This window comes from Xiphophorus couchianus, chromosome 1 (assembly GCF_001444195.1).
Source record: "Xiphophorus couchianus chromosome 1, X_couchianus-1.0, whole genome shotgun sequence".
NCBI classification, from domain to species: domain Eukaryota; kingdom Metazoa; phylum Chordata; class Actinopteri; order Cyprinodontiformes; family Poeciliidae; genus Xiphophorus; species Xiphophorus couchianus.
Genome location: NC_040228.1, coordinates 10285674 through 10304093, shown reverse-complemented (window position 1 = coordinate 10304093; position 18420 = coordinate 10285674). Strand labels below are relative to the sequence as shown.

Genomic DNA, 18420 nt, shown 5'->3' with positions numbered 1-18420 from the left:
ACCTCAGGGAGATGCTTCCACCAGGTTCAACATCAACCTGAGGAAACTTTGTTCCACTCCTCACCTTCAGCTGTGAGATGTGTGAGAGTTTTCCAGACCGTTGAGCCCATCTGAAGCAACTTCAGAACATTTCAATTTAATCAGGATCCTGACTCGGTCCAGGATTTTTACATTTATTCATCCTCAGACAGTATTTTGTGGATATACTGCACAGTTTCTATTTATTCATCTGCCTTAAGAACCCTATTCTAGAAGTTCTGCCTCTGAGGTAACTTTCAATCTGGGCCTTTTGTTTTTCTTGGAGAGTAAATGTTTGTTCCTTGTGCATCTTACATGAAACTGCAGTCTGCTTTTCATGTAGCAACAGTTTGCTTCAGGTTCTCTGTTGGCCACTTTGAGGTTTTGGGGATTTGTTTTAGCATCTTGCAGTCTGCTCTCAGGACGAACTTGGGTGTAGTTGCAGTTTTTTCGAATGTTCTCCACTTGTAGACCATTGTCCATATCGTAAAACGTCTGATTTCAGATTCTTTTGGAGAACTCTAAGTCTCTTATCAGAATCATAAGGTGCTATTATCTCCTGTTGGAGATTGCTCTTGTAAATATGACTTGTACAGTTTCAGGGTCAGGAAAAAGGCCACTAACAAATTGTTTTTTATCCTGGAAACAATTTGTTTGGACTTTTACCGTAAGATTAGCGCTTTAGAGTTTTATTTTTAAAAACCAGATTGTTTCCTGAAGCTGTTTCTCTAATGAGCCCCAGTGAAAAAGCATCAGCTAAGCTGCTTTGATGCAAAAATAGGCATATTTAAAATACAGTAACCGTACTCCCCCCCTCCTGCTTTCTCTATGTGAAAAAATGTCACTACGTACAATAAGTGTATGTATACTGTTCCTTTTATCCTTTTTAAAAAAAATTCCTTTAAAGTTTATATATATATGTTGTCTGTACTCTGTAGCGTGAGGAACAGAAGTCAAATTTCTTATTTGTGTGTGAAAACCCTCTGAAAAGATTTTATTCTGATTTTAACTCCAACTTTGAATAGTCAATAGCTGAATCTGTTCCTTGACAGATAATGCATTTTTATTACATTTTGCAAAAAAGCTTCTTCTGGTTTTGTTGTTTATCTATATCACATGATGCATTTCTGTTGAGTATCCAGTGCTAATTTTTTTTTAAAAACAAACAAACATACAGACTGTAATAGAGCAACCTAGTTGTTTTCACATGACTGAATTTATTTATTTATGTTTTGCACTTTTTTCCTCTTGTTTACTAAAACGATCCGACCAGTGTTCCTGACTTTCCCAGTAAATGTGCTGGTTTTATTTTATAGTCACTGGAATTAAATAGTTTTAACGTTTTAGACAAAGAAGCTCCTCAAACTGAATTCAAAAGTTGAGTTGGAAAACCATGTGACAAAATAAGAGCTAGACGGATTGTCCACAGAAGATCGTCAAATATAGAGCTAAATATTTACAAGAAGAAACCATCAGTTTTGTCTTTTTCTGAAGTGATAAATTAATTATTTAGTCATTTTTTTAAGTCATCATCTGTTTTATTCATAGCGCCCTCCACATTTTATTGTAGTTTTATGATTTAACAGAGAAAAAAATAAAAGAATCAAATTTTTTAATTGGATACATTTAATTAATCAGCAGAGGACAATATTCTGTGGTAAAAAATAATTGTTTTATTAATAACTTGTTATTGCAGCATGCAGAGTTAGGAGGACGGTAAAGGAGGTAAAAAACAATGTTTTAATTGTTCAATTATTCAACTTACAGAATTGTAATTTTAATGTGTATAATAACAATAGTAAAGTACCTCAATCTAGATAATTTTTTTTACATCAGACCACTGGAAGTGCTGTATAACGAATAGATTATTTAATAATCATATAAGTCATACGAGGCTCAAACTACTTATTTCATTAATTTATCTATAATTTTCTCAATAATCAATGGGGTTATTTTGCACACTTTAATTTTATCCATTTTATTTAACTCATCTATCACCACAGTTAACAAAAACTTGAGAGATAAATATTTCTCCCATAATGATGTACAACGAAACTATGAAATGCGGTTTTGTTCTAAAACCGAAAGGAAAAGAGGACGTAAAATGGAAATCCTTAAAAGAAGGATGATTTTGAATGATTCCAGCTTGTGAATAAGCACATCTTCTTAAACAAGGATATATTCTTAGCTTTAAGGAAAAAGGAAAACTGGATACCAGCTGCAGTAAAGTGTTAATTACTTGATTTAACATCAGATTTGTAGTACTTACACTTTGTAACTTCCTTCTGTCTGGTCTGACTCGGCTCCTTCTGTTATCCAATAAATTAAATACCCATAAACTGCTTAGACATAAAGAGGGCTGTGTCCCTATTAATGTGTCCTTTCTTATAGTCATAAAATGAAACCATTCCAGATCAACAAAAAGCTGAAAATGACTTTACTGCTTTTCTTGTTGAGGTGATGCGGAGAGGCAGGTGGCTGGCCGGATAGCCTGCATAGTTTGTCAAGCTCTTTTGTTCTGTAGTTCTTTACCGCAGGAAAGAGGGGGACAGTTTTTACACCCTGCATCTTTATCTCAGACGCTGGAAGGAGCAGTGTGGTCTGAGGAAATATAGGATTTGTTTCTAGCCTCTGATCAGACAACAAAAAATGTCACATGGAGGCCATAGAAATGAAGAGCCTTGAATAGATATGCTGCGGCTGCTCTTTAACAGACTAGATGCATATGTTGAATTGCTGCCTTCATCACCGCATGAATCCGTTTCATATTGTAAATGCAAGCGACTGCAACATCTGGTGTCATGTTACGATTTATGTGCCCTGCATTAACCGGTCCGACTTTTGCTGGTCCATAAAAAATTTTGGGTTTTCGTTCAGGTCTGACCTGCCAGTTTTCTATTTTGTCTTTGGATTATAACAGAATATTTTTTATAAAATTTAAAAATATGTTCTGGATGTTCTTTGACAAAGTTTTGAATCCAATAAAAATACAGATTTTTATAAGATTATCTCCATTTAATATTTTCATTGAACTCTAGTTTTGCTGCGTTATAAATAGTATTGAAGATTATGGCCTCTGATGATTGGTGCATCTCTGTCCTTTCTGCCACCTCCTGATAAAATTCAGGCAGATTGGTGGAGGCATTGTGATAATTGAAAAAGACAAACATAGTGAGGAGAATTTGCAATTGACATTGTCATTGTAATGTTCAATGATAGCATGGTAATATCAGATTCATTTAAGCAGAATGTCTGGGACCCTTAAATGGATAAACCATGACTTCCAGTTTGACTGGGCTACATTGAGTCATTTCATTCAAGTGAGGCATTTGTTTGCTCATCTGCTTAGTCCAAGTAATGGCCACTAAAAGGTTTGTCACCTAAACTTCCCCATGTCTACTTACTATGTATTATGCAGATCTAAAGTGTGAGTCTGAAGTGAGAGCAGGCTGCCCTGCGTACCGAGATGTTCATTAGGTGAAGCTGTTTCTCTTACATTGTGCACCTGTCACTCCTCCAGCCTTGTCCACATATCACTCTGACCTGCTGAATCCCCACCCTGTTTTTAAACTGGCTTTAACTGTCCGCAGAGACACAGCTGCTTTATCAAACAGATGCACCAGTGTAACTTCAGTGTGATTTTTAGTGCGTTAAAGCTCACCTTGATATGGACTATTAACGGTCCTGGATCTTTGTAATAACAACCTGTCAGGAGAGGCATAAGGTATGAGGTTTTTGTCATCATTCTTTGTTTTGAATCTATTTATATTTAAATAGCTTAGCATTTTGTCAAACAATTTCTTAGCCTTTGAACATTTTTGCAATTTGTCAAAATACAACCACAAATGTTATTAAGCTTACATTGGATTTTATTTGACAGACCAGCATGAAGTGGCCAAATAGAAAATATTTTATTATTATTACTCTAAAGATTTTTAAATACAAATCTAAAACTTTTGGTGTACATTTGTTATCAGCCCTCATGAGACAAATTATTTGAAATACCAATTTCCAAGCCATGTCTCTGGTAGCTTTGAAAGTCTTAAGTCTAGCTGTGTTTACTCAATTGGATTTAGGTCTGGACTTTACCTGCACCATTCTAACTCACCCAAACACTTTCATCTACACCACTCCACTGAAGGTTTATGGTTGGTATCTTGTTGGAGGGGGAACCTTTCTGGTCTTTTGCCACCTCTAAAAGATTTTCCACCAGTATTGCCCTTTACAAAGCTCATGTTATCTCTGATCAGCCTCCCTCTCTTGGTTGAAGCACTACCACATCGTGAAAACCGATGTAGTGGTGGTTTAGCCTCTCAGGGTTCCTGTGTTAGCATTTTATTCCCTGGTCTTCTTTGAACTCGCTTTTGCAGTGCTAGTTTTAATCCACATATTGCATAATGAACATTTGAAGAATTTCATTTAGAGTTATTGAAGGAAAGTAGCTGAAGAGTAATGCATGTAGCACTTTACAGATTTTTGAAAACCATACTTTTTCTTCTGATTTATGTACTACTTTGTGTTAATCCACCAATTAAGCTTCTGTAAAGTACAGTGAAGTGTATGGTTGTAACTTGAAAAGTTAAACAGATTCAAACACCGTATCAACTCAAATCAGCTGGTTCTTTTATTCCATATTGTATATCCCATGAGATGTAACAAAATGCCAAGTGAACTGTGTGCGAGCTTTGAGAGGATTGGTTTGGCAGCGAGTCGACTGACTAGCCGACGATTTGACGGCCTCTCTGTGTGCGTGTGTTTGTGCGTTAATTCCTGGCCAGCTTTCCAGTGGCTTGCTGTCACTTTCAGTTACTGGTGATTCCTTTAGATTTCCCCCAACTGTAATGATGGGTCTTTAATAGAAAGCTGTTCTCTCCTCCTACATGGGAGAAAGGGAGCGCAAGCGAGCGTGAGGAGGGGTGGCACGCTAGCCAGTCTTTGTGTCCGTCTAAACCATTGTGGTCGCCTCGACAGGGAACACTTTTACCGAGGGACTTTTGTTTTTATCCATTCTGCAAATAGAAGCTGGGTAAACAATGAGGAATTAAGGACATTTCCTACATTCAAGGCTAACGTTCTGTAAAACAGGTGAGGCTGTGACTGGCTCTTTGGATCCTGATAAGATCTCATTCATACTAAATTGAAAGCAGTTTTGAGGCTTAAATGAATTAAAGTGTGCTAAACTAGATATTGGTAAATAAGAGTATTATAATAACCCTTAAATATAGTTAAGGACAAGATTGATTTGATATAATTATTAAATTACAAAAAATGTACAAGAATAAAGCAATAGAAAATCTTTTGTGTAAAAGTTTTTGTTTTTTATTTTTACCATGAATATATCTTTCTCTCACCACAAATGGATTAGTGTCAGTGAAAGATGAATCTAAAGGTTTTTTTTTATCAAGACAACTGACAACTTTACTACACATGCATGTTCTTATAATTTCTATCATAATTTTATTTTATTTTTTTCTGATTAAAGCTAGAGATGGACTGATTTTTGTGTTTTTTTTAAATCTGGCGTTAGTTGAGCTTTGACTTATCAATACTTATTTTAGCTGATTCAAATTTCTCTTTAAAAACTATGATGACCAGCATTCAAAAAATTTTATTTCCAGCCTTCCTGGTTAAAATTTTAAACAGGCTTTAGCAACATATTGTAACAGTTGTGTTTATTCCCTTGAGAATGTAAATTATTACCTCAACTTAGATTTCCAAAATCTAGCTAACATTTCCAAGTCTATTGTGTTGAAAAGAAGCAGAGATTAAAAATCAAATGAATAAACATCTACTTATAATTATGAGATGAGCTTTATCTAGTAAAGTTGTCCCCACATAACTTCACTTGTTTGCCAATTTTATGTGGTGGACAGTTTTTTTTTCCTGCCCGAAAACCTTTAAAAACAAAGCCTGTTTTATTTCTGTGTTGTAGTTTCCTGTTAACAGCTGACATGCCTCTGCTGAAAACATTTCCCTTTTAAACATCTTCTTGCAGCTTTTGTTCTTCCTCTGGTATCTTTTTTTTTAACACCCTGAAAGTGTAAATGGATAACTTTGAGCCTTTTTCTCAACTTCCAAACTAAAGAGCGTTGCTGTTAGCATGGCCTGGTGTGGCGCATTTCCAGACTGAAAACGATAGGATTTTGATGTTTCCAAATGACCTGCCAACGATGTTGGCAGTCTAGTGGAAAAACATCCTATTCTAGTCTTTTTCTAGTCTATTTCTAATTAAACCAGTGCTGTAGCTTGCCCAAAACAATTCATTGGTTTTGTTTTTTTCCACTTTGTGAACCGAATCAAAATCCCTTCTTCAATGTAGAAATACCCAACGTACATAGAGCATGCGGTGATAAAAGAGGGAGGGAGATTAATTTCTTTCTTCGAACTAAAAAAGCATAATAAGTGTAAAACGCTGCTGTTCAAAACAGGAATCAAATAATTATTCGCTAGCTTTGATATCCTTCTTATTAGCATTTCTCTAAAACTCTTTTACAAGCCCTTAGCAAACCGTATGCATTGTATTAAAAAAGGAACATTGTGTAATTTGTAGCTCTGTCCTGATTGTATCCCTTTAGATAAAGGCATAAAGTAAGTTTGTAACCAGGTTTTGTGTTATGGTTGCCTTTTAATCCAAGCTTGGTCCAGCTGTTGCTAAGGCAACAGTGATCTAATCAGACATGTCTCAAGCGGACCCACGTACAGTATAAATGTAAACCTCAGAAAACAAATATGCATGTCCAGCTTATCCATGATGACCCGACTGACCTCCCATCATTGTTCAACATGCTCCGGTTCAACATTGTTATCTGCCTGATTGGATAAAATATTTAAGCACTGAAACGCCACCCAGTGTCTCTTTTCTCTTTAGTGGATCTGTCTCGCTCTCATCCGTCTTTCTACCTGGTTTCACTCGTCCGCTCTCTCCTTTTGTCCGCAGGCACAAAATCTTTCAACATGATGTCCCCCACCGGAGACAACTCAGAGCTGCTGGCAGAGATCAAAGCCGGAAAGAGCCTCAAGCCCACGCCTCACAGTAAAGGCTACACCACTGTGTTCTCCAACACAGGGACGACGGGCAACAATGTAGGTCCAAAGCTTTTTGGCACTTTTGAATTCATTTACAAGATGAATGATACAGAGCCACAGACTCCAGCAGTTCAGTAACAGATATTACAATTACTTTGGATGACTGTGATGTGTAATAAGTGTCTTCATCTCCTTTAAGGGAACCACCACACCTCCAGAAACCCAAACATCTACCCCACCCACCAAACCACCCTCCCCTCCACAATCCAGCCCGCCCGTCACCCCGAGCTCCAGCCCCAGCCCCAGTCCCAGTCCCACTGGTTCCAGGAACATGTCAGGCTCTGCGAGCTACGAGCAGCTGTCCTCCAACTCCATCGTCAATGGGGACGGCGGAGCTGGTGCGGCGCAGCCGGAGTCGGAAAGGAAGACGAGCCTCGCCGACATTGAGGCGCTGGTGCCCATTCATGATGAGCAGGGGAAACCCATCCCCGAGTGGAAACGGCAGGTGATGGTGAGGAAGCTTCAGGCCAAGATGCAGGAGGAGGAAGAGTACAAACGCAAGGTAGGTGTTGTGCCGGACTGCTGTGCCCAGATGACAGGTGTTTTGACGTCTTTCTACTATCCCTTTTGTGGTCTCTTAAATTTGAAATAAAATAAAAAATAAAATAAAATTGGCTTGGCATTTTTATAACTACGATGCAAACGGGATGGATAGTACTTTGAGTGTTTGATGTTTTATGATAATTTTTTTGTTTGTGCATGAAGAGTGTAACTGAATCAAGATAAAAACTACTTTCTTAACACCAAAGAAAAGGTTTTATCTTAGAGCAGAAGTTTCAAACTCTAGCCCTTTGGGGCCACTGTCCTGAAACTTGTGCATATGTTTGTGGTTCAGAAGCCCTGAATGAACTAATTGGTCATTAGCAGGACTGGGTTGGAGCTGATTGCATGCTGAGGACAGAGATAGTTATTTCATCCATGTGAGTTGGACCAGAGAAGCACCTAAAAGCAGCAGAACGTTGACCTGCCAGGGCTGGAAATTGAGAACCCTCTCTTAGGCAGTTAGAAACTTCTTAAAGCAGATTCCAGTTTAAATCATCTTTTCACACATCTCCTATCAACTGATAACATTCAGCATTTATCTTTTTGTCTTCAATAGCTTTGACTTGTGTTACCTTTAAGTATCATTAGACATGGTACTGATTAGAAAGTCATACAGACACAATCTGAACACTTGTTAGGCTCAGATAACATAACAAAGACTCTGGTTATATACAAATTAATTATTTCTAACTTATTAATTGTTAATTGCAAGCACAGGTTGCCACTTTTGCCTCTTGCATAATCCAGCAGGAAGAAAATTCTCTTAAATGTCATTCTGTGATACATGCATTAGAGTTTTTTTTGTTGGGATAGACCAACATTTTATCTTATAAGGTTTAATTAAATAAATCCATATGTGTCTTCTCATAAACATTAAATAAAATACAGGTTAGAGCCTTAACACATGTACTTACCAGTTATCAAAGTGTTTTTTTTCCCCGTTTTTTTTTACTTTTGCATGACTTTTTTGTTACTCATAGACGTTGCTGAGATATTTTGAAGTGAAGTGAATTAAAACTTGGCTACATCAGCTGTCACATCATCAAGACACATGACCAAACTATACACAGTGTGAGCTGGTCTTTTGGTGATGGCCTTCTGTGGCTTCAAGTCCTTACATGCAGATTCAGTGGTGTGATGATGGGCCCCATTCACACTACAGGTCAACCAGTGCCATCAAAGTCCCTAAAAGAGCATTTTGACAATGATAAAATGTTTATGTACAAAAAATGCTTAGTAATAGTTTAAAAGTTGAGGAATGTTGTCTCTTGTTTTTGCTTTCATTTCATTTGATTTTAAGACTTTCTAAATATTTTTACCAAGGTGGCCGATAATACATTGCTGTAGAGTAATCTTTTTCCTTAGGCAATGACCAATACAAGCAGTTTTAACTTTATTGCACTGTTCACACACCTAATACTGTCTTCTCCATTGCTGGGAGGACTGACGTGTCTGTTGTACCTGTAGCAGGGCCCAAATAGGATTTGATGGTGTTAGAATAATAGTTTGTATAGGTGTACAATGTCCCGAAGGACAGCAATAGAGACGTGGGAACTTCAAAGCTGATTTTGAGTTTCTGCAAATATGGTCGGTTCAGCATTTAATTTTGCTGGTTCATTCAAAAAGAACAATGGTTTCTCTGTTTGCTTTGATTCTAAATTACAGCACAGAGTTTAATGCCAGTAATGAGGCTGTGCCATTGCACCACTAAATCCATGTAAATCCTGTGTGTTGGAATGGATTTGCTCTGAAGCGTGTTTGAAACAAGGAACTTCCTGCTGAAGGAAACCCTCCTCCCTTCTTTTTTTTTTCTTCTTGTCCTGTCGGTCTCCTTTGACCTCTGATTTAGTTTGCGTCAAGTGGACACTACCAACCTCAGGAATGGCACTACTCCCACGTCCACAATGCCATTTTAGGGCCGTTTGGGGAGTTGATGACCGAAGCTGACCTAAATCGAATTGAGAAACAAATTGAGAACCTGCAGGTCATGCACAAGATGTCAGAAGTTGAGAAGGAACTGGAGGAACTGGAGCGAGAGCTTCACCAGCTACTACCAGTCTCTGCTGCTCTTAATCAGGAGTATTTCTCAGTCAATCCAAAACAAGTGCATGGACAAGCTGAAGATCTCCCAGCCTGGTGCAGCAAAATCTCCATTCTGCTCAAGAGCATGGCGATCCTCCTTGCCACCCTTGGAGGCAAGGAGATAGACATTTTAGATTTTATTCTTTCCGGAAATTCTCAAGAAGAAGCAAAAAATATTACTGCAGACCAGTGTCAAACATCTGTTGGCACTGGAAATATTGGGCGATCCCAGTCCTTCTCAACAAGAGAAGACGTGGAAAGAGAGATAAAGCAGTGTGGAGTTTCTGTGAAGAACCTGAAGGCCAATTATGAGCTTCAAACTCAGACACCGTCTACAAATTACCCATCTGATAGGGTTTACAAACGCAAAATGTCACTGCCAGTGGTTAGTGAGTCAAGTTATAGTCTAGAGCCAACCAGCAATAGCAGTGTTCCTTCCTCTGCAAATACAGTTCCTGACTATAGAAGCAATGGGCCTTTGCCACCTGTAGAAGAATCTGTCTTACCACTTGTTGAAGAACCAGTTGTTACTGTAGCCTATGTTTCTCCGTTGTATGTCTCCTCTGAGGCAATGGCTCCAACAAATATTAAAGAGTTCAACCAGGTTCTTTCTTCAGACCCTGTTTTAACTGACGATCACCTAAAACGAAGCTTGGAGGTGCAGACTGATCTAAGCTATGTCCAGGAGTGCATCGAAATGAGGAAGGAGAGGATCGTCCTTTTGTTCCTTGAACACTGGAGGAAGTATACCATCTCAGAATCTTATCGGACTAAGTACACAGGCAGGAGGGGAAACTACTTGGATGTGGGCTGTGAGGACTACAGCCAGTTCAATGCTCAAATGGGTGATGAAATGCACAGTGAAGAAGATAAGATGATTATGTTTATGAAGTCAAAGCAAGTGGTTGGCAATCTGATTGGCCACTGGAGATCAATTATGAGCCAAGTCCCGTCACGGCAGATCCGGAGGCTAAGTCGGGCCCAGATGATCTACTGGCCGGAGCACTTCTTGCCACACTTCAACGGCTCCCCTGTGAGCTATGAGAGCTTAACCCTTGACCTCTTCATGCTTGGATACTTCCAGTTACTTGAAATGAACATGTCTCGCAGGGAGCGGAAGTTCCGCCACCTCTTGTGCTACGAGATGTTTGACCGCCTTGGCAGCCACAAGTGGGAAGTTATAAGACAGTTTCACAAGGAAGTGATGGTGGAAATCGAGAGTGGGAAACGAGACTGGGTGGATGGCTTTGAGGACATAAAACTCAAGCATTTCGGAGACGTGGCTGATGGGGGAGGTGTGATGACGGCATCTCTAAATTCCGTATCTCCTGAAATCTCTGCACTGCATGAATCCCTCCCACCTCCACCTTTGCATCCTCCCCCACCTCCACCTACCTGTCCTCCACCCCCAACTCCAAATCCACAGTCTACAACATCTGCAGTGACAACACAACCATCTCCGCCAGCCTCCCAATTAGATGTTCCTCCATCAGTATCACCTACTGCTGCCGAGAACGGTGTGTCTGACAACAGAACTTCATTGGAGGCCAATGCTCCAGAGACTGTGACAACCAATGAGCAGATGCCTTCAAATGAGTCTGGGATTGTATTGGAGAGGGACCCAAAATCTCATGCAAAAAAAGTGGAGGTAAAACAGAACTCCGTGGACACTGCGGGATCAGAACCAAAGAAAGACCTTCTACCTGTGAAAGTTAGATTCACAGAAGAACCACGCGTTGATCAAGTTTCACCCAGAGATGAAACTTCTGAGGATGCGATTAAAGTTATTTATGAGCTCAAAGAGTTCAGCAATGAGGAAATTATCAGATACATCGACCGAAGCTTTGCCTTTTGGAAGGAGAAGGAAGCGGAGCTTTTTGACATCTAACTGCAGTGTCCACCACCAGAGATGGTGCTGGATCTGAGAGGCTAATCTGCACAGTTCAACCTACCGAAAAGGGAAACTAATCGGGAGCGTTAGCATTTAGGCCATGTCACCTAGGGGATTAAACTACAGCAAATAGCCTTCATTTGGTTGTGTTGACATTCCCATTTGTATATGCTTGGATGTAGAGACAGAGCTGACAATTTATTCTGAACTGAGTTCAAGTGAGAACATTTAAATAAAGAGCTTTAAATGAAGCCATGATCTCAAGATAATCTTTAAATAAGAGATTTGCCATTTACAAATGTGATTTGTTTATTCTGTGTTGTGAATAGTTTGTCCTATTGTAGTACTTCCATCAGTCGCAAGACACAAATGCTTGAGCCACCAATGGCCCCTCTTGTTATTCTATCTAATGATAATAATAATATGAAACTTCATTCCTGATAGTAACGCCAAGACCCCAGCTGATTGGCTGACTGCTGAGATGCACTGTCCAATCACAATTGAGAGGATGTTCAGTAATAATCCAGTGATCACATATATGGGAGAAGCTCTGCCATGCTCTATTTTTCAAAATAATCCTTCCCAACATTCAGTTAATCATGTCAGTCATTAGTCTGCAACATGACTAATGAAAACAATTGTAATTTCTGAAATATTAGGAATAACACTCATTGAACACATTAAGTATATATTAGCTCACTTGTTTTACTAAAAAAAAGTCCATAATACAGAACAGCCAAACAGATCATCACCTTGACAGAAATGTCAAATTGTGATACACTATTTTTATTTCTAGTCACAAGCTTAGTTTAAAATAATAGTTTATTGTGTTTGAAACTGTAAGTTGTATTTTCTGAGCTCTCAGCCAGACTTCGAGGATAACCCCCCTGAATTACAAAAAGGAAAATTGCAGCTCTCCAATCAGCCTCAGGTTCAACATCATGTATACATTTAAAATCATAGTGAAGGTCAAGTTGAAGGTATTTAATTATACTTTAGCACATCTGACAGTTTTTTTAATCATTTCACCAATGGCATTAGGAGTTCTTTTTAAAAAAACCATTTGTTAACACGTTTCTTTACTGTTTGAAGTAATAAAATGGAGATAAATACATGTTTATCAGTGTATATTGCTACCAGTAGTTTGCATGTCTGTTTATTTGACTTATAACTAGAATATGATGAGATCTGATGTGGCATCATTTCCAGGTCTGACTTTCAGGACAACAAACAGTATGCTGCAATAAATCCTGAATAAAATCCACCTGCAGAAATGTACAAACCAGGCGTGAAACAATGAGCTGGAGCGACAGTGTAGCCGCAGTAAAATCTGTGTGGTAAAAACTTTCTTTTTTTCATATTGTCCACATCTTTGTGGTTTTGTCTTTTTCAGAAACTCTATCTAAAAATACAAACATTAAGTTCAAAATCTGTTTTGAAATATATATAAAAAACCATATAATTTTATTCTTGATAGAAATTGCTCAATGAGTTGGTTGTTACTTTGACACTCAGATATTATTGTCCAGGTTTAAGAGCACTTTGTGGTTTGTGGTAGGGAAAATGATCTTTAAAATTTGATAACAGATTTCTGTGTGCTAATATAAGAATTTAATATTCAATGCTCTAACTCTTGAAACATTCAAAATTGAAGATTGTATAAATTCCTTAGTATTTATGGGTTTTGGTTTGTTGTTTCTGATATTAAGATGTGTTTCACAGATTTTTTTCACATTCTGGAACTGAATTGTGTTTTTACCTGATTTCTACGTTACTGTCTAAAATAAAGTTTATAGAAAATGTTTGTGTATGTACAGGTTCTAAATTGTTTTCCCCAAGCACTGCCTAGTAGGGGCAAACCTCAGTTCCCTCACAGAACTGAGGTTCTGTGAGGGAACTGTCACTCTGTGACTCCAGTGACAGAGATCTTTTAGACACTCGGTTCCTCCGTGTGAAGTCCTCCAGTGATCTGCCAGTGGCTTCGATATTCTCATAGTGTCTATTCTGTGGCATCAAGATTACCTTCATGTAACCCTCTTAGTGCCACCTGCTGTCATGCTATCCATGGCTTACAAGAGCCATAAGGAGGTTACTGTGAATCTGCATCACCTCACAGCTCAAAAGGAAGTCATTCAGGCGGTCGGCTAAATGCCATTTGCTTTTAGGAGCTACATTCACATTCATCAGTTTGTGTACTGATTGCTTTATTTTAAGGATTACAACGCCTACAGAGTCTGTACTGATAGTAATCCATATTAGTTGGAATGATAAATTGCTACAGAATATTGATTATAGATCGAAGTTGTAGGACAATTATAAAACAGTAGAAATGAGGATTAAAGTGGATCCCTGCCCAGTTACAGCTCACAATTCACTGACTTTTCTGTGGAACGCAACTCCAAATTATTTGCAGAAAATCTGCCTGGTCACAGATATATTTCTTTTTGCAGCACATATCTAAAATGTTCAAAAGAAAATGCAGCTTGGGAAGCTCAAATACATGGAATCAGTCCCACTTGACATGCTAGTACTTGCACCTGGTGGCTGCACCGCCAAGAGTGGAAATAATGAAGACTGTCTTCGCGTGTGCATTAGTGATAGGATAGTTTCCATTGTGTGTTCTGTTGCATGTTGAGGTATATTTTGTGAACTATATAAAAATAGGCAGTTTTAAAGGGGCGTCATGGGATGTTCTTGGATTTTAGTTATTCACAGGCAGCAGTTGTTGTCCTTAAGCCCCATCATTTTAGGGAGCCACTGTATATGTAATCTACATAACAGTTTAAAAACATCTAAAACACTACAACTATTATATGGCATTACTAAGTAATAAATATATAAGTATATTCATATTTCAAGGAGCTACTTAATAATCTTTTAAAGTGGTCCTAATAATTAGATTTTTTTATTTTATTTTTGTCCCCCCTTCACACCAACCTGGGCCCGTATCTCAACAATAGGCAGGCAAACTGTGGATGTTCTCTGAAGTGTCATGGGGAGGTTTCCTTATTTATGTATTGGATCATGAGAGTTCCCTTTTTTGTAGGGTGATCCTTTCATCGTATTTAGCCACTAAAAGGCATGAGGAGAAGAAAAGACCCTACACTCCTCGGAGAAGCATCTAATCCAGGCCAAATTTTCAGCAAATAGATTTTTTTTGTCAGCTATACTAACATTTTAGTGTATGTTCTTATGTCTATGTTTTTCTGTCTTTGGGATTTTACATTGATTCAACTAAAAAAAAAAGGTAAAAATGTTTCAAGTCCCTTAACAAAAGAGAATATTCAACTTCTACTGGATTGGAAATTCTTTATAAAAATAAAAAAAACACACATAAAACAAAAACAAAGACCACAAAAGTCTAGAGAGAATCTTTGAAAGACCATCAGAAAGATTGATTGAGATCAGTTTGAAAAATGTTTAAAAAATAGCCTGTGTTCATGGAAGCAAGATATAAATTTTATTTTTATTTATTTATTTCAAACACAATACAAGTATAAAATCACACACATGAACAAGGAATGCAAAAGATACATTTTGCACCACAATAATCTTAACATGCTCGAAAAGGAAGAAGTAAGAAACGTAAGAACTCCTACCCCATAAACCTGAAGATATGAAGATGTTTTGACTTTGTGTGTTAACCCAAGATAACTGGTGCTCCAAAAGACAAACATTAACATTACAATAGTTCTTGTAGTACTGCTTAAATATTAGAAAGTTAACCCGCTCTTTTTAGTACATGCGGACTATAACTTTATATGCATTTTATTTTAAATTGAACTAATATGAACATCAGAACTGAAACCACTAGCACAAATAAACTGCTGTGTTCAGTCTTTTACACAGCCAACCCAATATTAAATGACCAGGGAGCCATTTTAGTCCAGCCTTAGCACAGTTCACCTTTGACCAATTTATTTTATTTTGATCAAATTCTAAATAAATAAAACAAATTTTTAAAAAGATTTCTAACAGCTTCTTTTTTTTCTTTGTAATAATTCCCTAGGGAATTATTAAAAATTCATGAAGCAGGTAATGTTACCTGGAGTCACCATAGCTACAGCGAAATCCTCGAGTAAAAGGATTGAGAAAGGAAAGGGTAACGTATCTCAGGCGAGGATGAGAAATCTAACACTGCTGCCCTCTCCTCTCCTCCTGTTCCACCCTCTGCTACAGACGCAAAGAGAAAAAAGGATCCAGTTACGTTTATTTCTCGATGCAAACATTCTGTAAAACAGCGATGTGATCCTTTAATAGCCTTTATCGTATTCCGAACAAAAACATGAGAGGAAGTAGACATTGTGAGGTGTGTTTGCTTCTGAAAATTTATCCAACTGTTTAAAGAGGGGTCCTTTGTTGAGTATTGGTCTTTTATAATGGCCCTTTGTTTAGGAAATTGTACTTGGAAATATGAATAGACGTTGGATTCATGTTTCATCACAGTTTCTCCCTGCAGGCGTGTGCCTGCTCTTTCAGCACGGAGCAGGGATTTACCAGCAAATACACACATCAGCAGCACCACTGATAGTCTCACAGATTTGCCTGTTTATTATCACTTTTGATTCTGTTAATTTTACAGCTACATCAAATCTGGAGTTTGTTGTTTTCCTGTTCAAGATGTCCTACTTTCTTTTTTTCCCCTAAGTTTTAGCTACGGCCAAAAACATAAAAAACACGACTGTTTCATAAACAATTGAATGTCACATGTATTTGGAGATTTTACAGGCCGTCTGTTTAGCATGGCTGGTGATCCTTAAAAATAGTTTGGTGGTTATGAGGTATACAGTCAGAGTTTAAACGCCACAACTGACCGATTTGGGTCCCCATTTTTTGCCCCCATCTCGGACCCTCTCTGTGTCCTCACAGGCTGAAGAGGAAGCACAGCGCCTGGCTTCAATGCCAGCCTGGAGGAGGGACATGATGAAGAAGAAAATGGACGAGGAAAGGTGAGTAATAAGGCAGTTGTTTTTTAGTTGTTGTTTTTTTTTTTTTTTTTACAGTGTTTCACACTCTTAAGTTCTGGAAGTGTTTCTAAGACCAATATGTAGCCGCTTCACTTCACTTCACTTCACCAGTTTTCTCATTGAAGTAGATTGCAGCCTTTGTTGCTATGACATCAAACAGCAAAGTCCCATTTTGTTCCCGAGCTCAGCCATCCATTCGTTTGCTTTAATTATTCAGCCGTGTGTTTCTCCCTGTGATCTCAAGAGACCTGGCCAAGATAGTTGCAACACAGGTTGGATACAAAGATCACACAGCTGAGAAATAAATTGCACAGTTTGTACTGACTTTTCTCCAGTGATGTAAAGCTCTGTAGATGAAGTTCAGAGTGAAAATTTTTTCTGGCACTCATGGAATTAGCATTGCTACATTTCCTTCTTTTTCTATCAATAAGAAGGACACACTCAGAATGTTTTCAAATATGAATCACATATCTGAGCCTGAGCAAGTTTGCATTAGCATTAGCAAGAAGATAAGTGAGAAAGCACGGTTAGTAATAAAACACAGTTGATAAATAATATTCAACACGCAAAATGCAGTGAATGCATTTATATGTGGAATATCTACATAGTCAACAAAGCATGATTCTACAAATTTTTGTTTTACATGACAAGAAACCAAGTTTATTTCTCTTCAGGAGTTTTCCTCTCTCTAAAATCCCCATAAGAGCTTAAGCATTTATTAGAATGTTATGAACAAATTCCTTAAAAGGGAAGTTATCATGTAAATAAAAAATATCTTAAGTATTTTAAAGTGGACATCCACTCTATTTGTGAACTATTTCTTTTTCAAATGATTTCAGACAGTGCTGACCGTGCTTTTTTTTTTAAGTTGTGAGAATTATATGTTTTGCTTTCTCTGCATGTAAATGACAAGCTCCTTGATGTTGTTTATGTTATTTATATCCTTGTACCCCGACTCTATTCAAGCAAAACACTCCTGACAATCCTGACCTCATAAAATGTCTGTTTTAAATATCAACACAAACTAAAAAGCAATGATTTTTCTCATTCTCTGGCTGCATTAAGTGTTCGTGTTAAAGCAGAGGAGTAATGTAGTCACTTGTTCTCTTTGCATTGCTAAATTCTAGTCAAATTTGCTTCAGCTTCCCCCTAAGGAGGCAGGAAGTAGAGACGGTGGAAAGCTGGAACTCTGCTTATAGCTCCTTATTTGATGACTAACTCCAGGATGTTCATGTTTTTAGTAATACCTAAAAGGAATTAGGTATTCCTAGTTTAGGAATACCTAATTTAGGTAGGTAGGCACTAGTTAGTGCTGCAGTCATATTCTAATTTTGGATAGAATGACTTTATCCTGCAGCTGTGTCTGTGTGATATTAAACTAGCTTGTATAATTCCTGTTCACTGTTTCAAGATATTTACACCTTTTCTCTTTTGTTTTTGACCTCCTGATGTGACAGGGAACAAAAAAGGTAAGATGTTCCTTTTACTTCACACACTAATGATTTTAACATTCAAAATAAACTGTTTAAATGGATTGAGGTGCAAAACAAATGAAATCCATTTTTTGTTTGCAAATTTGGGTAGACACGTTGAATGTCGAATCAAAAATAATGACCTTATATAAATCACAATGAATGAATGTTACAGACATTTACAAATACTGAGAGAAATGCAGATGTTTCTTCACGGTATAATTCACAACACAAGAAGAAATAATTCAGCTGGTGTTTAAGATGCCAGATCAAATCTGGATCTATTTAAGCACAGCAGGTTGAAAAACTAGGTAAAGTGTACTATTCTTTCAGCATTATGTTAGGGATAGGAAAACAGAGG

At 37.8% G+C, this 18420-nt stretch overlaps 2 protein-coding genes across 5 annotated transcripts in view; both read left to right on the top strand.

Moving 5' to 3' along the window:
• Positions 1 to 18420, top strand: part of espn (espin) — a 51261-nt gene that overhangs the window by 28582 nt on the left and 4259 nt on the right. For 2 of the 4 annotated variants that reach the window (XM_028024128.1, XM_028024140.1), the window contains 4 exons: positions 6956 to 7101; positions 7244 to 7606; positions 16490 to 16569; positions 18045 to 18056. In XM_028024128.1, coding sequence (XP_027879929.1) covers positions 6956 to 7101; positions 7244 to 7606; positions 16490 to 16569; positions 18045 to 18056 — 601 coding nt within the window. Of the gene's footprint in view, positions 1 to 6955; positions 7102 to 7243; positions 7607 to 16489; positions 16570 to 18035; positions 18057 to 18420 lie in introns of all 4 variants that reach the window. The other 2 variants (XM_028024120.1, XM_028024134.1) reach the window with 1 other exon arrangement.
• LOC114148706 (espin-like protein) lies at positions 9279 to 12096 on the top strand. The gene has a single exon (XM_028024153.1). The coding sequence runs from the start codon at positions 9581 to 9583 to the stop codon at positions 11615 to 11617; it is 2037 nt and encodes a 678-aa protein (XP_027879954.1). The 5' UTR covers positions 9279 to 9580; the 3' UTR covers positions 11618 to 12096.

Excerpts from the sequence above, each read along its gene's own strand:
- LOC114148706 (XM_028024153.1), top strand. The coding sequence starts at position 9,581 with ATGACCGAAGCTGACCTAAATCGAATTGAGAAACAAATTGAGAACCTG.